This window comes from Bombina bombina, chromosome 7 (assembly GCF_027579735.1).
Source record: "Bombina bombina isolate aBomBom1 chromosome 7, aBomBom1.pri, whole genome shotgun sequence".
In the NCBI taxonomy this organism is placed as follows: Eukaryota; Metazoa; Chordata; class Amphibia; order Anura; family Bombinatoridae; genus Bombina; species Bombina bombina.
Genome location: NC_069505.1, coordinates 590,182,983 through 590,210,745, shown reverse-complemented (window position 1 = coordinate 590,210,745; position 27,763 = coordinate 590,182,983). Strand labels below are relative to the sequence as shown.

Here is a 27,763-nt window from a genome sequence, read left to right as displayed (position 1 = left end):
TTGAGTAAAAACCCAGTCCTTGTTCTGCTGTTGGAACTGGGTGTATCACTCCCATTTTTAAAAGGTCTTCTACGCAATGTAAGAATGCCCGTCTCTTTATCTGGTCTAAAGACAAGCGAGACATGTGGAACCTTCCCTTTGGAGGAAGGTCCTTGAATTCTAGTAGATACCCCTGAGAGACAATTTCTAGTGCCCAGGGGTCCGGAACATCTCTTGCCCAAGTCTGAGCAAAGAGAGAAAGTCTGCCCCCTACTATATCCGGTCCCGGATCGGGGGCTAGCCCTTCATGCTGTCTTGGTAGCAGCAGCAGGCTTCTTGGCCTGTTTACCCTTGTTCCAGCCTTGCAATGGTTTCCATGCTGGTTTGGGCTGGGATGCTGTTACGGTTACCCTTAGTCTCGCTGAGAGATGGACCGCTTAGTAGCCTGGATCCCTATTGCTAAAGAGGGGAGAAGCTGCTTTCCATAGTATTCTATATGAGTCTCGCAAATATAGAATAATCTCCCTTAGCTGCAGTACAGCTAGGATACCCTTCTGCCCACAAAAACGAGTCAACGCTGCGATTGAGGGTCAAACAAGAACTCAGGACTGGGATGCCCAGCCTGCTTTTTATTAAGGTTACATGCACACAGGGCACTCCCAGGGGGAGAGGGGGGGGAAGCACAAAATCCCCCATCACACATTTAGATAGAGAGCACTGTCCTTTGACAGGCCACAATAGGATTACAGTACTTAAGATAACAAGTTTACAAGTTCATCTTATAAATTAGCAGTCTGGCTCCAGAGGTGATTAGACAATGGGATTTGTTATCACTAAACTTAGAGCTGAGGCCAGCAAACGTGTAATTAGACAATAGTTTCTAAAAGCTGAAAAAAAAAGAGTTAACTCTTTATGAAATGATACTTGTTATGGTTTTCTTGGAGCCCTTCTTAGGCGCTGGCTTGCTGGTTCAGGCATTGCTGCTGGGAAATAAGCTCTTCACAACAAAATAACTAATGCTTCTGTAACAGTGCTCCCTTTCTGTGGAACACTCTGGCAGACACGGTCTGACCCCTTTTCGGGGCAGACTAAGGCTGTCCAGACCGCTGGTTATGCGGGGCTGAGGTCGGTTTGTCTGGACAACCCGTCGGCGTTGCCATTCTGTTTCCCAGGTCTGTAAGTAATGGTGAAATTGAAGGGTTGCAACGATAAGCTCCAACGTAATAGCCTGCCGTTATCTCCAGAGACCCGGTTCAGCCACACCAACGGGTTATGGTCGGTGACCAGAGTGAACTCCTGACCATATAAATAGGGAGTCAATTTCTTTAATGCCCACACCAAAGCCAAACACTCCTTTTCGACCGCTGCATAGCTGACTTCGCGGGGCAGGAGCTTCCGGCTGATGTAGGCAACTGGATGCTCCCCTCCATCTTCGCCTACTTGGCTGAGGACGGCTCCCAGCCCGAACATGGAAGCATCTGTATGGACGATAAAACGTTTGTTAAGGGCTGGGGCCGCCAAGACAGGAGTGTTAATTAGAGCATTTTTGAGAGCCTGGAAAGCCGTTTCACAGTGGGGAGACCACAGGACCTGTCGAGGTAAGTTCTTCTTGGTCAAGTCAGTCAGGGGTTTGGCAAGTGTGCTGTAGTCTGGTACGAACCGTCTATAGTACCCTGCCGTGCCCAGGAAGGCTAGGACCTGAGTCTTAGTGATGGGGGTGGGCCAATTGGCGACAGCTTCTATTTTGGCCGGCTCTGGTCGCTGCTTTCCACACCCCACCCGGTGACCCAGGTACTGTACCTCGGCCATCCCAAAGTGGCATTTTTCTGGCTTCAGAGTCAGGCCAGCAGCCCGGATCTGATCCAGAACCATTCCCACATGAGCTAAGTGGTCCTCCCAGGACTCACTGTGGATCGCTATGTCGTCCAGGTAGGCGCAAGCAAAACTCTGGAAGCCATCCAGGAGCCTATCCACCAAGCGCTGGAATGTAGCTGGGGCATTCTTCATCCCAAACGGCATTACCCTAAACTGATATAAGCCGAATGGGGTGACGAATGCCGACTTGGGGATAGCCTCCGGGGCCAGGGGAATCTGCCAGTAACCTTTGCAGAGGTCAATAGTGGTCAGGTAATTTCCCCTGGCTATACGATCGAGTAGCTCGTCTACCCTGGGCATAGGGTAAGCGTCCGTCACGGTATTTTCATTGAGCCTCCGATAGTCTACGCAGAACCGGGTGGTCCCATCTTTCTTGGGCACCAAGACAACTGGGGAGGCCCAGGGACTATCGGAGGGCTCAATTACCCTGAGCTGGAGCATCTCATCGATCTCCTTCTTCATTCCTGTCCTAACTGCTTCGGGGATTCGGTACGGAGCCTGGCGCAAGGGAGCTTGTCCCGGAGTATCTACCTGGTGGGTGGTTAAAGTAGTGTACCCTGGCTTCGGGGAGAAGGTGAGGTGTTTGGACTGGAGGAGTTGGTTGAGCTGCTCCCTTTCAGTGGGGCTAAGTCGGTCCCCTATCTGAACCTGCGCCACTATACCTGTGGGGAGGCTCTTTTCTAATAGGTCTGGAATGGGTAAACTGTCGGGGTCTTCCTGAGGGGAACAACATACGGCCGTCACGTTCTCTGGTGGCTCAAAATATTCCTTGAGCATGTTTACATGGAATGTCTTTCTAAGATTGTTGTCGTGGCAGCTAGCTATCACATAAGTGGTGTCTCCCCTTTTCTCTACGATCTGGTAGGGACCCTGCCAGGACGCCTGCAATTTGTCTGTCTTCACCGGCTTAAGTACTAACACCTTTTGTCCTATGGTGAAGATTCTCTTTCGGGCCCCCCGATCGTACCATACTTTCTGTCTTCTCTGGGCCAACTGGAGATTAGCCCGCACGGATTTGGCTAATTGCTCCATTCGGTCCCTGAGTTCCAGCACGTATGGCACAATGGGGACACCGTCAGCCTCCATCTCTCCCTCCCAGTGCTCCCGGATCAGGTTTAGGGGTCCCCGTACCTTTCTTCCGTAGAGCAACTCGAAGGGAGAGAACCCTGTCGTTTCCTGGGGCACCTCCCGATAAGCAAATAGGAGGTGCGGCAGGAAGCGTTCCCAGTCTCGGTATTCCTGAGTGAACGTCTTGAGCATTTGCTTGAGGGTCCCATTGAACCTCTCACACAGCCCGTTCGTCTGGGGGTGGTATGGGGAGCTCAGGAGGGACTTAATTTTGCAAACCTGCCAGAGTTGTTGGGTCAATTCAGCCGTAAATTGGGTGCCTCGGTCGGATAGGATTTCTTTTGGAAATCCTACCCGGGAGAACACCTGTACTAGTGCATTCGCTACCGTATCCGCTTGTATGTTGGATAGGGCGACAGCCTCTGGGTACCTGGTAGCGTAGTCCACTACGGTAAGAATGTATCGCTTACCGGAGGGACTAGGGGTAGCCAGTGGTCCCACTAGGTCAATAGCAACCCGGCTGAAGGGTTCCTCTACAATGGGCATATTTACTAGCTGGGCTTTAGGGTGATCGCCTCGCCTTCCTACTCGTTGACACACATCGCAGGTGTTACAGTAAGTTCTAACGTCAGCGTGCACCCCTGGCCAAAAGAACGTGTGAGTAATGCGGTGTAGGGTACGGGTAACGGCTAGGTGGCCTGCTAAGGGGATGTCGTGGCCTATTTTGAGGATTTCTTGACGGTATTTGTGGGGCACTACCAGCTGTCGCCTACGCTGTCCCCTTTTCTCTGTCCAGCGGTATAGTTTCCCTTTTTCCCATAAGAATGTTTCGTTATCTGCCCCGCCCCCTCCGGTCTCTGCTCGTTCCCGGTACTTTTGTAAGGTCGGGTCAGTCTTAGACTCTGCCTCGAAAGCATCTGGGGTGTCCCAGGGTATGGGGCCTAACCTGTCAGGCAAGGTCGGGGTAGGTCTTACCTGTGTCTCCCGCACTGGTGAGAGCTCTCGCTCCGTCCGGGCTTGGGCCCGTGTAGTCACTGGGTCCGCCTCGTTGTTGCATACTGGAGCATAGGCAGAAGTCATGGGGCCCAAATCGTTGCCCAGTAGTACTTCGGCAGGTAAATTATCCATTAGGCCCACGTTCACAGCCCCCTTTCCCGCTCCCCAATCAAGATGCACTTTAGCTGTTGGAATTTTGTACACATCCCCCCCCCCGCCACTCTAACGGCCACAGTCTGTCCGGATCGCTTGTGCTCTGGCACCAAATGACTCTGTACCAGCGTGATAGTAGCCCCTGTGTCTCGCAATCCCTCGGTAGATCGCCCCTCGAGCCATACCCTCTGCCGATGGTGCTGGCGGTTATCTGAGGCAGCATATACAGGGTCTGCCTCGTGAAGTGGCCCCACATATCCCTCCATAGGGGCCTCTTGGTTAACACAGAGGGCCCGGGCCGGACGATAGGACCCAGAGGGGTAATTGTAATTCCTGGGTGTCTGGTGCGTATTAAGGGGGCAGCTAGCCATGAAATGCCCTGGTTGCTTACATTGGTGGCAAGTCGGTCTGGGACGCTCAGAGCTGTTATTGGGTGGTCCTGAGTGTCGGACGGGCCCTGTGGGCACCGGGGCTCGGAATTCAGCACGAGGGGGTGCACGGTAAACCTCTCTGGGTTCGACCCGTGCTGGAGCTCGGTAGTTCATGGGTTCGTGAAGACGGGAGTCATAATGTTCATCGTCCAATTTGGCTGCTTCTTCTAAGGTAGAAGGCCGCCTGTCTCGCAGCCATTCCTTCCCTTGCTGTTCCATGCCATTATAAAAATGTTCTAAGAGAAACAATTGTAAAATTTCCTCCCCAGTCACCGCTTTACTTCCGCTCAGCCAGTGATTTGCCGCTCTCCGCATTCGGTGCGCCCATTCCATATGGGTATCGTTAGGCTTCTTTTCCGTGCCCCGAAACTGTCGGCGATACGTGTCCGGAGTTACAGCGTACCGTCGCAACAGTGTCTCCTTAACTAGCTCATACTGTGTCACTTCCTCAGCACCCAGAGTACGAAAGGCTTCCAGGGCTCGCCCGGATAGTTTCCCAGACAATATCGTGGGCCACTCTCTGTTGGGAATCTGGTGCAGGGCACATTGCCTTTCGAAGTCCGCCAAATATTCATCAATCCCTGTCTCGCTCTCTAGGAAGGGTCGAAATGCCGCATAGGGTATCTTGGGCCTCCCAGCATTTTCGACAGGGATGATTACCTGCGGGGCTTCAGCATTGCGGTGTGCGTTCGCTAGGTTGAGTTCGTGGGCTCGAGTCTCTCGTATATCCTCGTCCGCCTCCGCCATCAACTGCTGTACCAATTCCATGGAGGGGTTCGGCCCGTATAATGAGAGCCTTTCCCGAACAATCCTGGTTTTTTCGTCACTAATCGTGGTCGGTGTTTCCGCCATTGTGAAGCTCTGATCCAGTTCGGTCAATTCTGCGATCAGCTCTCTCCTCGGCCGGTTGCTGGCATACCCCCCTCTGCTTTCAAGTAAATCCTTTAGGATTGTACGCTTCAATTTTTCGTAAGCGCTCTCCATCCGTTCTGTACCTCTCCTAGGAAATCCAGGAAAATCCCACCGCTGCCACCAAATGTTACGGTTAACCTTAGTCTCGCTGAGAGATGGACCGCTTAGTAGCCTGGATCCCTATTGCTAAAGAGGGGAGAAGCTGCTTTCCATAGTATTCTATATGAGTCTCGCAAATATAGAATAATCTCCCTTAGCTGCAGTACAGCTAGGATACCATTCTGCCCACAAAAACGAGTCAACGCTGCGATTGAGGGTCAAACAAGAACTCAGGACTGGGATGCCCAGCCTGCTTTTTATTAAGGTTACATGCACACAGGGCACTCCCAGGGGGAGAGGGGGGGGAAGCACAAAATCCCCCATCACACATTTAGATAGAGAGCACTGTCCTTTGACAGGCCACAATAGGATTACAGTACTTAAGATAACAAGTTTACAAGTTCATCTTATAAATTAGCAGTCTGGCTCCAGAGGTGATTAGACAATGGGATTTGTTATCACTAAACTTAGAGCTGAGGCCAGCAAACGTGTAATTAGACAATAGTTTCTAAAAGCTGAAAAAAAAAGAGTTAACTCTTTATGAAATGATACTTGTTACGGTTTTCTTGGAGCCCTTCTTAGGCGCTGGCTTGCTGGTTCAGGCATTGCTGCTGGGAAATAAGCTCTTCACAACAAAATAACTAATGCTTCTGTAACAGATGCGTTACCCTCTTGCCTAGTGGCTGTAGAGGTGGAAGCCGGTCCGTTCCTGAAATTGCGAAAGGAACGAAAATTAGACTTATTTTTAGCTTTGAAAGGTCTATCCTGTGGAAGGGCATGGCCCTTTCCCCCGGTGATATCTGAAATAATTTCTTTCAACTCTGGCCCAAATAGGGTCTTACCCTTGAAAGGAATATTAAGCAATTTTGTTTTGGACGACACATCCGCCGACCAAGATTTTAGCCAAAGCGCTCTACGCGCCACTATTGCGAAACCAGAATTTTTCGCCGCTAATTTAGCTAACTGCAAAGCGGCATCTGTAATGAAAGAATTAGCCAACTTCAGGGCGTGAATTCTGTCCATGACTTCATCATAAGAAGTCTCCTTCTGGAGCGAGTTTTCTAGATCCTCAAACCAAAAAGCCGCTGCAGTGGTTACAGGAATAATGCAAGAAATTGGTTGAAGAAGAAAACCTTGTTGAACAAAAATTTTCTTAAGTAAACCTTCTAATTTTTTATCCATAGGATCTTTGAAAGCGCAACTGTCTTCTATTGGTATAGTTGTGCGCTTAGCTAGCGTTGAAAATGCCCCCTCTACCTTGGGGACCGTCTGCCACGCGTCCCTTCTGGGGTCAACAATTGGGAACATTTTCTTAAATATAGGAGGGGGAACAAAAGGTACACCTGGCTTCTCCCACTCCTTATTCACTATATCCGCCACCCTCTTAGGTATCGGAAACGCATCAGTGTGTACTGGAACCTCTAAGAATTTATCCATTTTACACAATTTTTCTGGGACCACCAAGGGGTCACTATCATCAAGTGTAGCTAGGACCTCCTTAAGTAGGGCGCGGAGGTGTTCTAGCTTGAATTTAAATGCTATGGTATCAGGCTCTGCCTGCTGAGAAATGTTTCCTGTGTCAGAAATTTCTCCCTCAGACAGGCCCTCCCTCACCGCCAAGTCAGATTGATGTGAGGGCACTACAGAAAAATTATCCTCTGCGTCTGCTTGCTCATTTTCTGTATTTAAAACTGAGCAATCATGCTTTCTTGGAAAAGCTGGCAGTTTAGATAAAAATGCTGCGAGAGAATTATCCATTACTGCTGCATAGTAATAGCAATTGGAGCGCTAGATGTACTGGGCATCGCTTGCGCGGGCATAACTGGTGTTGACACAGAAGGAGGGGATAGCGGGCTATCCTCACTACCTTCAGCTAAAGAATCATCTTGGGCTACATCTTTAAGCGTGATTGTACGGTCCTTAAGCTGTTTGGACGCTATGGCACACTTCACACATAAATTTAATGGGGGAACCACCTTGGCCTTTAAACATACAGAACATAGGCTATCTGAAGGGTCAGACATGTTTGACAGACTTAGACAGAACTTCAATGCAATAAAAATTATTTTTGACAAAAACGTTACTGTCTCTTTAAATAATAAAAGTGCACACTTTATTACTGAAACATCAGAAAACCATCAAATAAACATCCGATTTTAATGAAATTTTCACCATAGTGTCTTAATGCTTTGAAAAGATTGCACACAAATTAACCCCTTAATGCCCAAACCGGAGCTAATAACAGCAGTTAACCGGTTAAAAACACTACAGTCCAATGCCACAGCCTCTACTGTGGCCTTCACCTTCCTTAGGGATTATTTAAGTAAGAAATAAGCCTCTCTGAAGTCCTTTCTGATGCCTCTGGACTCCCCACGTGAAGCTGCATGAACTGCCTAGAGAAAACAACTGCGCAATTGAGGCGCGAAAATGAGGCCTCCTCCCTCTACATTCCAGAGTGGAGGGGCCTTTCTGACTAGATTAGGTGTCCAAATAACTGCCAGGCATAATATTAAACCCCATAAGTGTTTCAAAGTCTGAAGAAACACCTTATTTATACTTAATACATGCTAAAAAGCAATCGATTTAGCCCACAATACTGTCAACCAGCATAGAGCCCTTAATATAAGCCATAATTTTATACAGAGTCTAAGAAAAATGGCTTACCTATCCCTGAGGGGATTTCTGACAGTCTTCTAGCATTACTTGGTCTTGTTAGAAAAATGACTGATCATACCTGAAGCAGTTAAGCCTGCAAACTGTTCCCCCCAACTGAAGTTCTCTGGTGTTCAACAGTCCTGCGTGGGAACAGCAATGGATTTTAGTTACTGGTGCTAAAAACATAATTTATGCTTACCTGATAAATTTATTTCTCTTGTAGTGTATTCAGTCCACGGATCATCCATTACTTATGGGATATATTCCCTTCCCAACAGGAAGTTGCAAGAGGATCACCCCCAGCAGAGCTGCTATATAGCTCCTCCCCTCACATGTCATATCCAGTCATTCGACCGAAACAAGACAAGAAAGGAGAAACCATAGGGTGCAGTGGTGACTGAAGTTTTAATTAAAATTTAGATCTGCCTTAAAAAGACAGGGCGGGCCGTGGACTGAATACACTACAAGAGAAATAAATTTATCAGGTAAGCATAAATTATGTTTTCTCTTGTTAAGTGTATTCAGTCCACGGGTCATCCATTACTTATGGGATACCAATACCAAAGCTAAAGTACACGGATGATGGGAGGGACAAGGCAGGAACTTAAACGGAAGGAACCACTGCCTGTAGAACCTTTCTCCCAAAAACAGCCTCCGAAGAAGCAAAAGTGTCAAATTTGTAAAATTTTGAAAAGGTGTAAAGCGAAGACCAAGTCGCAGCCTTGCAAATCTGTTCAACAGAGGCCTCATTCTTAAAGGCCCAGGTGGAAGCCGCAGCTCTAGTGGAATGAGCTGTAATTCTTTCAGGAGGCTGCTGTCCAGCAGTCTCATAGGCTAAACGTATTATGATACGAAGCCAAAAGGAAAGAGAGGTTGTCGAAGCTTTTTGACCTCTCCTCTGTCCAGAGTAAACGACAAACAGGGAAGAAGTTTGACGAAAATCTTTAGTTGCCTGTAAATAGAACTTCAGGGCACGGACTACGTCTAGATTATGCAAAAGTCGTTCCTTCTTTGAAGAAGGATTAGGACATAATGATGGAACAACAATCTCCTGATTGATATTCCTGTTAGAAACTACCTTAGGTAAAAACCCAGGTTTAGTACGCAGAACTACCTTGTCTGAATGGAAAATCAGATAAGGAGAATCACAATGTAAGGCAGATAACTCTGAGACTCTTCGAGCCGAGGAAATAGCCATCAAAAACAGAACTTTCCAAGATAAAAGCTTAATATCAATGGAATGAAGGGGTTCAAACGGAACCCCTTGAAGAACTTTAAGAACCAAGTTTAAGCTCCACGGAGGAGCAACAGTCTTAAACACAGGCTTAATCCTAGCCAAAGCCTGACAAAAAGCCTGGACGTCTGGAACTTCTGCCAGACGCTTGTGTAAGAGAATAGACAGAGCAGAAATCTGTCCCTTTAACGAACTAGCAGATAAGCCCTTTTCTAAACCCTCTTGTAGAAAGGACAATATCCTGGGAATCCTAACCTTACTCCATGAGTAACTCTTGGATTCGCACCAATATAAATATTTACGCCATATCTTATGGTAAATTTTTCTGGTAACAGGCTTCCGTGCCTGTATTAAGGTATCAATAACTGACTCCGAGAAGCCACGCTTTGACAGGATCAAGCGTTCAATCTCCATGCAGTCAGCCTCAGAGAAATTAGATTTGGATGGTTGAAAGGACCTTGTATTAGAAGGTCCTGCCTCAGAGGCAGAGACCATGGTGGACAGGACGACATGTCCACTAGGTCTGCATACCAGGTCCTGCGTGGCCACGCAGGCGCTATCAGAATCACTGATGCTCTCTCCTGTCTGATCTTGGCAATCAGTCGAGGCAGCAGCGGAAACGGTGGAAACACATAAGCCATGTTGAAAACCCAAGGGGCTGCTAGAGCATCTATCAGTGCCGCTCCAGGGTCCCTGGACCTGGATCCGTAACGAGGAAGCTTGGCGTTCTGGCGAGACGCCATGAGATCCAGTTCTGGTTTGCCCCAACGATGAACCAGCTGAACGAACACCTCCGGATGAAGTTCCCACTCCCCCGGATGAAAAATCTGGCGATTTAGAAAGTCTGCCTCCCAGTTCTCCAAGCCTGGGATGTAAATCGCTGACAGGTGGCAAGAGTGAAACAAAGGCATTAGCTAGCTTAAGTGCTTTAAGCTTGTCCATAATTTCATCCAATGGAGCTGTGTGAATGGCCTCTTCTAGAGACTCAAACCAGAAAGCCGCAGCAGCAGTTACAGGCGCAATGCATGCAAGGGGCTGTAAGATAAAACCTTGTTGAACAAACATTTTCTTAAGGTAACCTTCTAGTTTTTTATCCATTGGATCCGAAAAAGCACAACTATCCTCCACCGGAATAGTGGTACGCTTTGCTAAAGTAGAAACTGCTCCCTCCACCTTAGGGACCGTCTGCCATAAGTCCCGTGTAGTGGCGTCTATTGGAAACATTTTCCTAAATATAGGAGGTGGGGAAAAGGGCACACCGGGTCTATCCCACTCCTTGCTAATAATTTCTGTAAGCCTTTTAGGTATAGGAAAAACGTCAGTACACACCGGCACCGCATAGTATCTATCCAGCCTACATAATTTCTCTGGAATTGCAACTGTGTTACAGTCATTCAGAGCCGCTAAAACCTCCCCTAGCAACACACGGAGGTTCTCAAGCTTAAATTTAAAATTAGAGATCTCTGAATCCGGTTTCCCTGGATCAGATCCGTCACCCACAGAATGAAGCTCTCCGTCCTCATGTTCTGCAAACTGTGACGCAGTATCGGACATGGCTCTCACAGCACCGGCGCACTCTGTCCTTATCCCAGAGCTATCGCGCTTGCCTCTTAATTCTGGAAATTTAGATAATACTTATGTCAGGGTATTATTCATAATAGTAGCCATGTCCTGTAAAGTGATTGCTATGGGCGTCTCTGATGTACTTGGCGCCACAATATCACGCGCCTCCTGAGCGGGATGCGAAGGTACTGACACGTGAGGAGAGTTAGTCGGCATAACTTCCCCCTCGTTGTCTGGTGATAATTCTTTAACAGATAAAGACTGACCTTTATTATTTAAAGTGAAATCAATACATTTAGTACACATATTTCTATGGGGCTCCACACTGGCCTTCAAACATAGTGAACAAACAGATTCATCTGTGTCAGACATGTTTAAACAGACTAGCAATGAGACTAGCAAGCTTGGAAAACACTTTAAAATAAATTTGCAAGCAATATAAAAAACGCTACTGCGCCTTTAAGAAGCACAAAAAAATTGTCTCAGTTGAAATAACAATGAACCAAATCAGTTATAGCAACCAAATTTTCACAGTAAATGTATTAAGTTAGCAGAGCATTGCACCCACTTGCAAATGGATGATTAACCCCTTAATACCCAAAATGGATAATCAATAGAGAAAAAAACGTTTTTAACACACTGTCACAGGACTGCTGTGACTGATTACCTCCCTCAAAATGACCTTTGAAGTCCCTTGAGCTCTCTAGAGACGTCCTGGATCATGCAGGAAGAAGCAGGAAGACTGAGACTGAATTTTTACTGCGCAAAAAAGCAATAAAATAGGCCCCTCCCACTCATTATTACAACAGTGGGAAGCCTCAGTTACTGTCTCTATGCAGAAATATAAGTCAGCCATGTGGAAAAAATCATGCCCCAATAAGTTTTATCACCAATGTACCTCAAAAAACATAATTTATGCTTACCTGAAAAATTCCTTTCTCCTGTAGTGTGATCAGTCCACGGGTCATCATTACTTCTGGGATATTACTCCTCCCCAACAGGAAGTGCAAGAGGATTCACCCAGCAGAGCTGCCATATAGCTCCTCCCCTCTACGTCACTCCCAGTCATTCGACCAAGGACCAACAAGAAAGGAGAAGCCAAAGGGTGTAGTGGTGACTGGAGTATAATTTAAAAAATATTTACCTGCCTTAAAAAACAGGGCGGGCCGTGGACTGATCACACTACAGGAGAAAGGAATTTATCAGGTAAGCATAAATTATGTTTTCTCCTGTTAAGTGTGATCAGTCCACGGGTCATCATTACTTCTGGGATACCAATACCAAAGCAAAAGTACACGGATGACGGGAGGGATAGGCAGGCTCTTTATACAGAAGGAACCACTGCCTGAAGGACCTTTCTCCCAAAAATAGCCTCCGAGGAAGCAAAAGTGTCAAATTTGTAAAATTTGGAAAAAGTATGAAGCGAAGACCAAGTTGCAGCCTTGCAAATCTGTTCAACAGAGGCCTCATTCTTAAAGGCCCAAGTGGAAGCCACAGCTCTAGTGGAATGAGCTGTAATTCTTTCAGGAGGCTGCTGTCCAGCAGTCTCATAAGCTAAACGAATTATGCTACGAAGCCAAAAAGAAAGAGAGGTAGCAGAAGCCTTTTGACCTCTCCTCTGACCAGAGTAAACGACAAACAGGGAAGACGTTTGTCGAAATTCTTTAGTTGCCTGTAAGTAAAATTTTAGGGCACGAACTACATCCAGATTGTGCAGAAGACGTTCCTTCTTCAAAGAAGGATTTGGACACAAGGAAGGAACAACAATCTCTTGATTGATATTCCTGTTAGTGACTACCTTAGGTAAGAACCCAGGTTTAGTACGCAGAACTACCTTATCCGAATGAAAAATCAAATAAGGAGAATCACAATGTAAGGCTGATAACTCGGAAACTCTTCGAGCCGAGGAAATAGCCATTAAAAATAGAACTTTCCAAGATAACAACTTTATATCAATGGAATGAAGGGGTTCAAACGGAACGCCCTGTAAAACGTTAAGAACAAGGTTTAAACTCCATGGCGGAGCAACAGTTTTAAACACAGGCTTAATCCTGGCCAAAACCTGACAAAAAGCCTGAACGTCTGGAACTTCTGACAGACGTTTGTGCAACAGAATGGACAGAGCTGAGATCTGTCCCTTTAAGGAACTAGCAGATAAACCCTTTTCTAAACCTTCTTGTAGAAAAGACAATATCCTAGGAAACCTAACCTTACTCCAAGAGTAACCTTTGGATTCGCACCAATATAGGTATTTACGCCATATCTTATGGTAAATCTTTCTGGTAACAGGCTTCCTAGCCTGTATTAAGGTATCAATAACTGACTCAGAAAAACCACGTTTTGATAAAATCAAGCGTTCAATTTCCAAGCAGTCAGCTTCAGAGAAATTAGATTTTGATGTTTGAAAGGACCCTGTATCAGAAGGTCCTGTTTCAGAGGTAGAGACCAAGGTGGACAGGATGACATGTCCACCAGGTCTGCATACCAAGTCCTGCGTGGCCATGCAGGTGCTATTAGAATAACTTATGCTCTCTCCTGCTTGATTCTGGCAATCAATCGAGGAAGCATCGGGAAGGGTGGAAACACATAAGCCATCCTGAAGGTCCAAGGTGCTGTCAAGGCATCTATCAGGACTGCTCCTGGATCCCTGGATCTGGACCCGTAACGAGGAAGCTTGGCGTTCTGTCGAGACGCCATGAGATCTATCTCTGGTTTGCCCCAATGACGAAGTATTTGAGCAAAGACCTCCGGATGAAGTTCCCACTCCCCCGGATGAAAAGTCTGACGACTTAAAAAATCCGCCTCCCAGTTCTCCACTCCCGGGATGTGGATTGCTGACAAGTGGCAAGAGTGAGACTCTGCCCAGCGAATTATCTTTGATACTTCCATCATTGCTAGGGAGCTTCTTGTCCCTCCCTGATGGTTGATGTAAGCTACAGTCGTGATGTTGTCCGACTGAAACCTGATGAACCCCCGAGTTGTCAACTGGGGCCAAGCCAGGAGGGCATTGAGAACTGCTCTCAATTCCAGAATGTTTATTGGTAGGAGACTCTCCTCCTGACTCCATTGTCCCTGAGCCTTCAGAGAATTCCAGACGGCACCCCAACCTAGAAGGCTGGCGTCTGTTGTTACAATTGTCCAGTCTGGCCTGCTGAATGGCATCCCCCTGGACAGATGTGGCCGAGAAAGCCACCATAGAAGAGAATTTCTGGTCTCTTGATCCAGATTCAGAGAAGGGGACAAGTATGAGTAATCCCCATTCCACTGACTTAGCATGCACAATTGCAGTGGTCTGAGGTGTAGGCGTGCAAAGGGTACTATGTCCATTGCCGCTACCATTAAGCCGATTACCTCCATGCATTGAGCCACTGATGGGTGTTGAATGGAATGAAGGGCGCGGCATGCACTTTGAAGTCTTATTAACCTGTCTTCTGTCAGGTAAATCTTCATTTCTACAGAATCTATAAGAGTCCCCAGGAAGGGAACTCTTGTGAGTGGAAAGAGAGAACTTTTCTTTTCGTTCACCTTCCATCCATGCGACCTTAGAAATGCCAGTACTAACTCTGTATGAGACTTGGCAGTTTGAAAGCTTGAAGCTTGTATCAGAATGTCGTCTAGGTACGGAGCTACCGAAATTCCTTGCGGTCTTAGTACCGCCAGAAGAGCACCCAGAACCTTTGTGAAGATTCTTGGAGCTGTAGCCAATCCGAATGGAAGAGCTACAAACTGGTAATGCCTGTCTAGGAAGGCAAACCTTAGATACCGGTAATGATCTTTGTGAATCGGTATGTGAAGGTAAGCATCCTTTAAATCCACTGTGGTCATATACTGACCCTTTTGGATCATGGGTAAAATTGTTCGAATAGTCTCCATTTTGAACGATGGAACTCTTAGGAATTTGTTTAGGATCTTTAAATCCAGGATTGGTCTGAAAGTTCCCTCTTTTTTGGGAACCACAAACAGATTTGAGTAAAACCCTTGTCCCTGTTCCGACCGTGGAAATGGATGGATTACTCCCATTAACAAAAGCTCTTGTACGCAGCGTAGAAACGCTTTTTTCTTTGTTTGGTTTGTTGACAACCTTGACAGATGAAATCTCTCTCTTGGAGGAGAGTATTTGAAGTCCAGAAGGTATCCCTGAGATATTATCTCTAACGCCCAGGGATCCTGGACATCTCTTGCCCAAGCCTGGGCGAAGAGAGAAAGTCTGCCCCCCACTAGATCCGATCATGCTGTTTTAGGGGCAGCAGCAGGTTTCCTGGCCTGCTTGCCCTTGTTCCAGGACTGGTTAGGTCTCCAGCCTTGTCTGTAGCGAGCAACAGATCCTTCCTGTTTTGGAGCAGAGGAAGTTGATGCTGCTCCTGCTTTGAAATTCCGAAAGGAACGAAAATTAGACTGTCTAGCCTTAGGTTTGGCTCTATCTTGAGGCAGGGTGTGGCCTTTACCTCCTGTAATGTCAGCGATAATTTCTTTCAAACCGGGCCCAAATAAGGTCTGCCCTTTGAAAGGTATATTAAGTAATTTAGACTTAGAAGTAACATCAGCTGACCAGGATTTTAGCCACAGTGCTCTGTGCGCCTGAATGGCGAATCCGGAATTCTTAGCCGTAAGTTTAGTTAAATGTACTACGGCCTCCGAAATGAATGAATTAGCTAGCTTAAGGACTCTAAGCTTGTCCGTAATCTCATCCAGAGTAGCTGAACTAATGGTCTCTTCCAGAGACTCAAACCAGAATGCCGCCGCAGCCGTGACCGGCGCAATGCATGCAAGGGGTTGCAATATAAAACCTTGTTGAACAAACATTTTCTTAAGGTAACCCTCTAACTTTTTATCCATTGGATCTGAAAAGGCACAGCTATCCTCCACCGGGATAGTGGTACGCTTAGCTAAAGTAGAAACTGCTCCCTCCACCTTAGGGACCGTTTGCCATAAGTCCCTTGTGGTGGTGTCTATTGGAAACATCTTTCTAAACATCGGAGGGGGTGAGAACGGCACACCGGGTCTATCCCACTCCTTAGTAACAATTTCGGTTAGTCTCTTAGGTATAGGAAAAACGTCAGTACTCGTTGGTACCGCAAAATATTTATCCAACCTACACATTTTCTCTGGTATTGCAACTGTGTTACAATCATTCAGAGCCGCTAACACCTCCCCTAGTAATACACGGAGGTTTTCCAGCTTAAATTTAAAATTTGAAATATCTGAATCCAATCTGTTTGGATCAGAACCGTCAGCCGCAGAAAGAAGCTCTCCGTCCTCATGTTCTGCAAGTTGTGACGCAGTATCTGACATGGCCCTAGCATTATCAGCGCACTCTGTTCTCACCCCAGAGTGATCACGCTTGCCTCTTAGTTCTGGTAATTTAGCCAAAACTTCAGTCATAACAGTAGCCATATCCTGTAATGTTATTTGTAATGGCCGCCCAGATGTACAGGGCGCCACAATATCACGCACCTCCCGAGCGGGAGATGCAGGTACTGACACGTGAGGCGAGTTAGTCGGCATAACTCTCCCCTCGCTGTTTGGTGAAATGTGTTCAATTTGTACAGATTGACTTTTATTTAAAGTAGCATCAATACAGTTAGTACATAAATTTCTATTGGGCTCCACTTTGGCATTAGCACATATAGCACAGATATCTTCCTCTGAATCAGACATGTTTAACACACTAGCAAATAAACTTGCAACTTGGAAATACTATTCAAGTAAAATACTATGATATGAAAACGTACTGTGTCTATATGAAGCACAGAAAGATTTATGACAGTTGAAAATTAATAAACTGAAAAGGTTATAGCATCAATCTTTGTAAAAAACACAATCTTAGCAAAGGTTTGTTCCCATTAGCAAAGGATAACTAACCCTGATAGCAGAAAAAAAGTTACAGAATAAACGTTTTTTATCACAGTCAACTACAATCTCACAGCTCTGCTGTGAGTGATTACCTCCCTCAAAACAAGTTTTGAAGACCCCTGAGTTCTGTAGAGATGAACCGGATCATGCAGGAAATACAATGAGCTTCTGACTGAATTTTTTGATGCGTAGCAAAAGCGCCAAAAAAGGCCCCTCCCCCTCACACACAACAGTGAGAGAGATCAGTAAACTGTCAGAAATTAGATCAAGCAACTGCCAAGTGGAAAAATAGTGCCCAAACATTTTATTCACCCAGTACCTCAGCAAATGAAAACGATTTTACATTCCAGCAAAAAACGTTTAACATAAATTAAGAGTTATTAAAAAGCCTGTTGCTAGTCCCTGCAAAATAGGCTAAAGTCTTATGTACACAGTGCAATTCCAGTGAAGTACCATTCCCCAGAATACTGAAGTGTAAAATATACATACATGACATTATATCGGTATGGCAGGATTTTCTCATCAATTCCATTGTCAGAAAATAAAAACTGCTACATACCTCTTTGCAGATTAATCTGCCCGCTGTCCCCTGATCTGAAGTTTACCTCTCCTCAGATGGCCGAGAAACAGCAATATGATCTTAACTACTCCGGCTAAAATCATAGTAAAAACTCAGGTAGATTCTTCTTCAAATTCTACCAGAGAAGGAATAACACACTCCGGTGCTATTATAAAATAACAAACTTTTGATTGAAGGTATAAAACTAAGTTTAATCACCATAGTCCTCTCACACATCCTATCTAGTCGTTGGGTGCAAGAGAATGACTGGGAGTGACGTAGAGGGGAGGAGCTATATGGCAGCTCTGCTGGGTGAATCCTCTTGCACTTCCTGTTGGGGAGGAGTAATATCCCAGAAGTAATGATGACCCGTGGACTGATCACACTTAACAGGAGAAAACGATTAAACATGCCAGCAAACGTTTTTAAACATCATTTTTTTAAAAGAGTATGTATCTCTATTGATAAGCCTGATACCAGTCACTTCTACTGCATTTAAGGCTTATTACATTACTTCAGTATTAGCAGCATTTTCTTAGTCAAATTCAATTCCTTAGAAAATTACTTTACTGCACATACATTAATCAGCCTGATACCAGTCGCTTCACTGCATTTAAGGCTTTACTTACATTACTTCGGTATCAGCAGTATTTTCTTAGTCAATTCCATTCCTTAGAAAAATATTTTACTGCACATACCTTATTTGCAGGAGACCCCGCACGCTATTCCCTTTCTGAAGTTACCCCACTCCTCAGAATGTGCGAGAACAGCCAGTGGATCTTAGTTACTTCTGCTAAGATCATAGAAAACGTAGGCAGATTCTTTTTCCAAATACTGCCTGAGAAAAAAACAGCACACTCCGGTGCCATTTAAAAATAACAAACTTTTGATTGAAGAAATAATTAAGTATAAAACACCACACTCCTCTCACGACCTCCATCTATGTTGAGGGTTGCAAGAGAATGACTGGATATGACATGTGAGGGGAGGAGCTATATAGCAGCTCTGCTGGGGGTGATCCTCTTGCAACTTCCTGTTGGGAAGGGAATATATCCCATAAGTAATGGATGATCCGTGGACTGAATACACTTAACAAGAGAAATCATTCATATTCCTCTCAGCAGAAATCTTCATCACTTTCTGCTGCAGAGTAAATAGTACAAGCCGGCACTATTTTAAAATAAACTCTTGATAGAAGAAATAAAAAACTACAACTAACACCACATACTCTTTACCACCCCGTGGAGATGCTACTAGTTAGAGCGGCAAAGAGAATGACTGGGAGGCGGAGCCTGAGGGGAGCTATATGGACAGCTCTGCTGTGTGCTCTCTTTGCCACTTCCTGTAGGGATTGAGAATATCCCACAAGTAAGGATGAAGCCGTGGACCGGATACACCAATGTAGGAGAAAGAAAATACAGAAATTAGAGAGAGAGAGAAATGAGAGAGAGATAGAGAGAAAGAAAGAAATGAGAGAGAGAAAGAGAGAGAGAGCGATAACAAGTCATTGGAAACATAGTAAAGGTACACTGCCCTTTATTTGGTCCACTCTACCTTACCTCTGTTGAGCAGTTTTAGCTGACTGTTGTCTGGAATATCTCGGATGAAGTGAGCAGAGCAGTCTACAGAGTTGTAGTGTGATACAGCCAGTGTTCCGGCATGCCACAGAACACTCATGTATATCTGTAATAGATGCATAATACATTGTTTTGTAAATTAACATATTTTAAATAGTTTTTTAATTAAAAAAGGCACTAGAAGAAGGCACTGTCCCTCACCATATTTATAAGAGACCACAAATATAAGGCTGTTGCCTACATCAGATGTCAAGAGATTACTAATGTTTAAAGGGATAGTAGGAAAGTCAAAATTAAACTTGCATGATTCAGATAGAGCTGGTCATTTTAAGACACTTTTAAATTCACTTCTATTTTAAAATGTGCTTTGTTCTCCTGGTATCCCTTGTTGAAAAAGAATATGCACATATCCTACACTAGTGGGAGCTAGCTGCTGATTGGTGCCTGCACACATTTGTCTCTTGTGATTGGCTAACTAGATGCGTTCAGTAGAGCAATGCTGTTCCTTCAGCAAAGGATAACAAGAGAATGAAGCAAATTTGATAATAGAAGTAAATGGAAGAGTTGTTTAAAATTGTACGTTCTATCTGAATCCTAAAATAAAATTTTGGGGTTTCCTGTCCCTTTAAACAATGGCGTCTGCTGACGTTTTAAGTTGGTGAGGCAGAATATTCTGCTATTTCCATAACCCTACTAAGTTGTTGTTTTTCATTGCTTTAATATAGAAATCAGATATTTATTCAGTAATTTATGTCCATTTGTTATAGAATTAAGCTAAGACCTAGTTGACATCATATAAAAGATCCCCTTCATGATATTTAATCAGACATAAATCATTGAATGAATTAAAACTCTTAAGAAGTTAAAGGGACGTGAAACCCAAAAAATTTCTTTCATTATCCAGAAATAACATACAATTTTTAAACAACTTTCCAATTTACTTCTATTTTTTAATTTGCTTCCTTCTCTTGTTATCCTTTGCTGAAAGGTTTATCTAGGTAAGCTCAGGAGCAGCAAATAACCTAGGTTCTAGCTGCTGATTGGTGGCTGCATATTTATACCGATTGTCATTGGCTCACCCATGTTGTCGGTTAAAAACCAGTAGTGCATTGCTGCTCCTTCAACAAATGATACCAAGAGAAAGAAACAAATTATATAATAGAAGTAAATTAGAAAGTTTTATATTCTTTATCTGAATCATGAAAGAACATATTTGGGTTTCATGCCCCTTTAACTAGGGACACACAAATGTTGGGCAATGACAATGTTTTCTATTTTTACAGACTTAAGGGCCGATATATCATCGGTCTGTCCGACATGATCCACTCAGAAGGTCATGTCCGACAGACATCGATGAATGCCGACAGCGTATGCTGTCGGCATTTAACATTGCACAAGCAGTTCACCAGAACTGCTTGTGCAATGCCGCCCCCTGCAGATTTGCGGCCAATCGGCCACTAGCAGGAGGTGTCAAACAGCCCGATCGTATAGCATCGGGCAGATTGATGTCCCCAGCCTCAGAGGCAGCAGATCATTTATGGAGCAGCGGTCTTAAGACTGTTGCTTCATAACTGCTGTTTCCGACGAGCCTGAAGGCTCGTGCAGGAACAGGGACATCAGGGGCCATTCGGCATTTGATAAATCAGCCCCTAGGAGTCTTCCATTTTAAGAAAACTATCTGTATTATACATTAGCGTAAAAATAATAATGGCTTATATCTACAGAGAACAGCTTTGACTACTTCTTAAAATTACTCTTTTCAACCCCACAAATGCATCTTTTTTCAAACTGATAAAAACATAATTTATGCTTACCTGATAAATTTATTTCTCTTGTAGTGTAGTCAGTCCACGGGTCATCCATTACTTATGGAATATATCTCTTCCTAACAGGAAGCTGCAAGAGGATCACCCAAGCAGAGCTGCTATATAGCTCCTCCCCTCACATGTCATATTCAGTCATTCGACCAAAACCAGACGAGAAAGGAGAAACCATAGGGTGCAGTGGTGACTGGAGTTTAATTAAAATTTAGATCTGCCTTAAAGACAGAGCGGGCCGTGGACTGACTACACTACAAGAGAAATAAATTTATCAGGTAAGCATAAATTATGTTTTCTCTTGTTAAGTGTAGTCAGTCCACGGGTCATCCATTACTTATGGAATACCAATACCAAAGCTAAAGTACACGGATGAAGGGAGGGACAAGGCAGGAACATTAAACAGAAGGAACCACTGCCTGAAGTACCTTTCTCCCAAAAATAGCCTCCGAAGAAGCAAAAGTGTCAAATTTGTAAAATTTTGAAAAAGTGTGAAGTGAAGACCAAGTTGCAGCCTTGCAAATCTGTTCAACAGAGGCCTCATTTTTAAAGGCCCAGGTGGAAGCCACAGCTCTAGTAGAATGAGCTGTAATCCTTTCAGGAGGCTGCTGTCCAGCAGTCTCATAGGCTAAACGTATTATGCTACGAAGCCAAAAAGAGAGAGAGGTAGCCAAAGCCTTTTGACCTCTTCTCTGTCCAGAGTAAACGACAAACAGGGAAGAAGTTTGACGAAAATCTTTAGTTGCCTGCAAATAGAACTTCAGGGCACGGACTACGTCCAGATTATGCAAAAGTCGTTCCTTCTTTGAAGAAGGGTTAGGACACAGTGATGGAACAACAATCTCTTGATTGATATTCCTGTTAGTAACTACCTTAGGTTAGAACCCAGGTTTAGTACGCAGAACTACCTTGTCTGAATGAAAAATCAGATAAGGAGAATCACAATGTAAGGCAGATAACTCAGAGACTCTTCAAGCCGAGGAAATAGCCATCAAAAACAGAACCTTCCAGGATAACAGCTTGATATCAATGGAATGAAGGGGTTCAAATGGAACGCCTTGCAGAACATTAAGAACTAAGTTTAAGCTCCACGGCGGAGCAACAGACTTAAACACAGGCTTAATCCTAGCTAAAGCCTGACAAAAAGCCTGAACGTCTGGAACTTCTGCCAGACATTTGTGTAGAAGAATAGACAGAGCAGAAATCTGTCCCTTTAACGAACTAGTAGATAAGCCCTTTTCTAAACCCTCTTGTAGAAAGGACAATATCCTAGGAATCCTAACCTTACTCCATGAGTAACTCTTGGATTCGCACCAATGTAAATATTTACGCCATATTTTATGGTAAATTTTTCTGGTAACAGGCTTCCTAGCCTGTATTAAGGTATCAATAACCGACTCCGAGAAACCACGCTTTGATAGAATCAAGCGTTCAATCTCCATGCAGTCAGCCTCAGAGAAATTAGATTTGGATGTTTGAATGGACCCTGAATTAGAAGGTCCTGTCTCAGAGGCAGAGACCACGGTGGACAGGACGACATGTCCACTAGGTCTGCATACCAGGTCCTGCGTGGCCACGCAGGCGCTATCAGAATCACCGAAGCTCTCTCCTGTTTGATCTTGGCAATCAAACGAGGAAGCATTGGGAATGGTGGAAACACATAAGCCATGTTGAAGACCCAAGGGGCTGTCAGAGAATCTATCAGCACCGCTCCCGGGTCCCTGGACCTGGATCCGTAACAAGGAAGCTTGGCGTTCTGACGAGACGCCATGAGATCCAGATCTGGTTTGCCCCAACGACGAATCAGTTGAGCAAAGACCACCGTATGAAGTTCCCACTCTCCCGGATGAAAAGTCTGGCGACTTAGAAAATCCGCCTCCCAGTTCTCCACGCCTGGGATGTAGATCGCTGACAGGTGGCAAGAGTGAGACTCTGCCCAGCGAATTATCTTTGAGACTTCCAACATCGCTAGGGAACTTCTGGTTCCCCCTTGATGGTTGATGTAAGCCACAGTCGTGATGTTGTCCGACTGAAATCTGATGAACCTCAGAGTTGCTAACTGAGGCCAAGCTAGGAGAGCATTGAATATTGCTCTTAACTCCAGAATATTTATTGGAAGGAGTTTCTCCTCCTGAGTCCATAATCCCTGAGCTTTCAGGGAATTCCAGACTGCTCCCCAGCCTAGAAGGCTGGCGTCTGTTGTTACAATCGTCCAATCTGGCCTGCGAAAGGTCATCCCCTTGGACAGATGTGGCCGAGAAAGCCACCATAGAAGAGAATCTCTGGTCTCTTGATCCAGATTTAGTAGGGGGGACAAATCTGAATAATCCCCGTTCCACTGACTTAGCATGCACAATTGCAGCGGTCTGAGATGCAGGCGCGCAAATGGTACTATGTCCATTGCCGCTACCATTAAGCCGATTACTTCCATGCACTGAGCTACTGACGGGTGTGGAATGGAGTGAAGGACACGGCAAGCATTTAGAAGTTTTAATAACCTGGCCTCTGTCAGGTAAATTTTCATCTTTACAGAATCTATAAGAGTCCCTAGAAAGGGAACTCTTATAAGTGGTAATAGAGAACTCTTTTCCACGTTCCACCCATGCGACCTCAGAAATGCCAGAACTATCTCTGTATGAGACTTGGCAGTTTGAAAACTTGACGCTTGTATCAGAATGTCGTCTAGGTACGGAGTCACCGCTATGCCTCGCGGTCTTAGTACCGCCAGAAGTGATCCTAGAATTTTTGTAAAGATTCTTGGAGCCGTAGCTAATCCGAAGGGAAGAGCTACAAACTGGTAATGCCTGTCTAGGAAGGCAAATCTCAAATACCGGTAATGGTCCTTGTGAATCGGTATGTGAAGGTAGGCATCCTTTAAATCCACCGTGGTCATGTACTGACCCTCTTGGATCATGGGAAGGATGGTTCGAATAGTTTCCATTTTGAATGATGGAACTCTTAGAAATTTGTTTAGGATTTTTAAGTCCAAGATTGGTCTGAAGGTTCCCTCTTTTTTGGGAACCACAAATAGATTTGAATAGAATCCCTGCCCGTGTTCCGTCCGCGGAACTGGGTGGATTACCCCCATTAGTAAGAGGTCTTGTACACAGCGTAGAAACGCCTCTTTCTTTATTTGGTTTGCTGATAACCTTGAAAGATGAAATCTCCCTCGTGGAGGAGAAGTTTTGAAGTCTAGGAGATATCCCTGGGATATGATCTCCAACGCCCAGGGATCCTGGACATCTCTTGCCCAAGCCTGGGCGAAGAGAGAAAGTCTGCCCCCCACTAAATCCGTTTCCGGATAGGGGACCCTCTCTTCATGCTGTCTTGGGGGAGGCAGCAGGTTTCTTGGCCTGCTTGCCCCTGTTCCAGGACTGGTTAACTTTCCAGCCCTGCCTGTAACGAGCAACAGCTCCTTCCTGTTTTGGAGCGGAGGAAGTTGATACTGCTCCTGCCTTGAAGTTACGAAAGGCACGAAAATTAGACTGTTTGGCCTTTGATTTGGCCCTGTCCTGAGGTAGGGCATGGCCCTTACCTCCCGTAATGTCAGCAATAATTTCTTTCAAGCCGGGCCCGAATAAGGTCTGCCCTTTGAAAGGAATATTAAGCAATTTAGATTTAGAAGTCACGTCAGCTGACCAGGATTTAAGCCATAGCGCTCTGCGCGCTTGGATGGCGAAACCGGAGTTCTTAGCCGTAAGTTTGGTTAAATGCACAACGGCATCAGAAACAAATGCGTTAGCTAGCTTAAGTGTTTTAAGCTTGTTCATTATTTCATCCAATGGAGCTGAGCGAATGGCCTCTTCCAGAGACTCAAACCAGAATGCTGCCGCAGCAGTGACAGGCGCAATGCATGCAAGGGGCTGTAAAATAAAACCTTGTTGAACAAACATTTTCTTAAGGTAACCCTCTAATTTTTTATCCATTGGATCTGAAAAGGCACAACTATCCTCCACCGGGATAGTGGTACGCTTAGCTAAAGTAGAAACTGCTCCCTCCACCTTAGGGACCGTCTGCCATAAGTCTCGTGTGGTGGCGTCAATAGGAAACATTTTCCTGAATATGGGAGGGGGGGTAAAAGGCACACCAGGTCTATCCCACTCCTTGCTAATAATCTCTGTAAGCCTTTTTGGTATAGGAAATACGTCAGTATACACCGGTACTGCATAGTATTTATCCAACCTACATAATTTCTCTGGAATTGCAACCGTGTTACAATCATTCAGAGCCGCTAATACCTCCCCTAGCAAAGTGCGGAGGTTCTCTAGCTTAAATTTAAAATTGGAAATCTCTGAATCCAGTCTCCCTGGATCAGATCCGTCACCCACAGAATGAAGCTCTCCGTCCTCACGTTCTGCAAACTGTGACGCAGTATCTGACATGGCTCTCGTCTCATCCGCGCGCTCTACCCTTAACCCAGAGCTATCGCGCTTGCCTCTTAAATCTGGCAACTTAGATAATACTTCTGTCATAACAGTAGCCATGTCTTGCAAAGTGATTTGTAAGGGCCTCCCTGATGTACTTGGCGCCACAAAATCACGCACCTCCTGAGCGGGAGGCGCAGGTACTGACACGTGAGGAGAGTTAGTCGGCATAACTTCCCCCTCATCGTCTGGTGATAATTTCTTTACATGTAAAGATTGACTTTTATTCAAAGTAGCATCAATGCAATTGGTACACAAATTTCTATTGGGCTCCACATTGGCCTTTAAACATAGTGAACAAAGAGATTCATCTGAGTCAGACATGTTTAAACAAACTAGCAATGAGACTAGCAAACTTGGAAATACTTTTCAAAATTAATTTACAAGCAATATAAAAACGTTACTGTGCCTTTAAGAAGCACAGAAAAACTGACACAGTTGAAATAACAATGATCAAAAATAGTTATAGTAACCAAATTTTCACAGTAAATGTATTAAGTTAGCAAAGGATTGCACCCACCAGCAAATGGATGATTAACCCCTTAGTACCCAAAAACGGATAACAATTATATAATTAACGTTTTTCTCACAGTCAAATACACTGTCACAGGACTACTGTGACTGATTACCTCCCTCAAAATGGATTTTGAAGACCCCTGAGCTCTCTAGAGACGATCTGGATCATGGAGGATGAAGTAGACAGATTGTGACTGAATTTTTACTGCGCCAAAAAAGCGCTAAAATAGGCCCCTCCCACTCAGATTACAACAGTGGGAAAGCTCAGAAACTGTTTCTATGCAGAAAACAAAAATGGCCATGTGGTAAAAATCATGCCCTAATAAGTTTTATCACCAAGTACCTCACAAAAACGATTAACAAGCCAGTAAAACGTTTTAAACATACATTTAAAAGTTATGTATTATTATTTACAAGCCTGCTACCAGTCGCTTTTACTGCAGTTAAGGCTCATACATTATTTCAGTATTTACAGTATTTTCAGAGTCAATTCCATTCCTTAGAAAATACATTCAGTGCACACACACACACATCAGCCTGATACCAGTCGCTATCGCTGCATTTAAGGCTGTACTTACTTTACAATGGTATCAACAGTATTTTCTCAGTCAATTCCATTCCTCAGAAAATAAATTACTGCACATACCTGTTTGTTGCAGGGGGGCCCTGCATGCTATTCCCCTTCTCTGAAGTTACCTCACTTTTCCCTCAGATGAGAAACAGCCAGTGGGTCTTAGTTACGTCTGCTAAGACCATAGCATAGTTGGGCTGCAAGAGAATGACTGAATATGACATGTGAGGGGAGGAGCTATATAGCAGCTCTGCTTGGATGATCCTCTTGCAGCTTCCTGTTAGGAAGAGATATATTCCATAAGTAATGGATGACCCGTGGACTGACTACACTTAACAAGAGAAATCCAAACAGTTTCTTTTACTAAAACATCTTAAAGGGACATGAAACCCTAACATTTTCTTTCATGATTCAAATAGAGAATACAATGTTAAACGACTTTCCAGTTTACTTCTATTATTTAATTTGCTACCTTCTCTCGTTATCCTTTGCTGAAAGGTTTATCTAGGAAAGCTCAATAGCAGCAAATAATCTAGGTTTTAGCTGCTGATTGGTGGCTGCATAAATATACTGATTGTCCTTGGCTCACCCATTTGTTCAGATAGAAACCAGTAGTGCATTACTGCTCCTTCAACAAATGATACCAAGAGAATGAAACAAATTTGATAATAGCAGTAAATTAGAAAGTTGTTAAAAATTGTATTCTCTATCTAAACCATGAAAGAAAATTTTGGGATTTCATGTCCCTTTAAGTTTAAAGTAAAATGTTTAGCAACTTACATGTGGCTTTAAAGGGACAGTCTACTCCAAAAATGTTAATGTTTAAAAAGATAGATAATCCCTTTATTACCCATTCTCCAGTTTTGCATAACCAACACAGTTATATTAATACACATTTTACATCTGTGATAACCTTGTATCTATGGAGCCGATTTAACAATGTGCAGATTATGTCTGCCACACATCAATAAATGCATACGCTGTCGGCATTTATCATTGCACAAGCATATCTAGTGAAATGCTTGTGCAATGCCGCCCTTTGCACATTCGATTGCCCGCTAGCAGGGTGTGTCAATCAACCCAATCGTATCTGATAAGGCGGATTGCTGTCCACCCCCTCAGAGGTGGCGAACGAGTTAAGGAGCAAACCACTGTTTCTTAACTCCTGTTTCCGGCGAGCCTGAAAACTCACGCGGAAACATGTGCATTCGGGCCTAAATCTGCAGACTACCTCCTAATTTCAGTTCTTTTAACAGACTTGCATTTTAGCCAATCAGTGCCCTCTCATAAGTAACTCCACGGGCGTGAGCACAATGTTATCTATATGGCACACGTGAACTAATGCCCTCTAGCTGTAAACAACTGTCAAAATGCATAGATAGGAGGCGGCCTTCAAGGGCTTGAAATTAGCATAGGAGCCTACCTAGGTTTAGCTTTCAACAAAGAATACCAAAAGAACAAAGAAAATGTGATGCTAAAAG

At 44.6% G+C, this 27,763-nt stretch overlaps 1 protein-coding gene across 1 annotated transcript in view; it reads right to left on the bottom strand.

Moving 5' to 3' along the window:
- Positions 1-27,763, bottom strand: part of MSH5 (mutS homolog 5) — an 819,710-nt gene that overhangs the window by 751,960 nt on the left and 39,987 nt on the right. Inside the window, exon 3 of the mRNA XM_053689613.1 lies at positions 18,937-19,060. Coding sequence (XP_053545588.1) covers positions 18,937-19,060 — 124 coding nt within the window. The remainder of the gene's footprint in view (positions 1-18,936; positions 19,061-27,763) is intronic.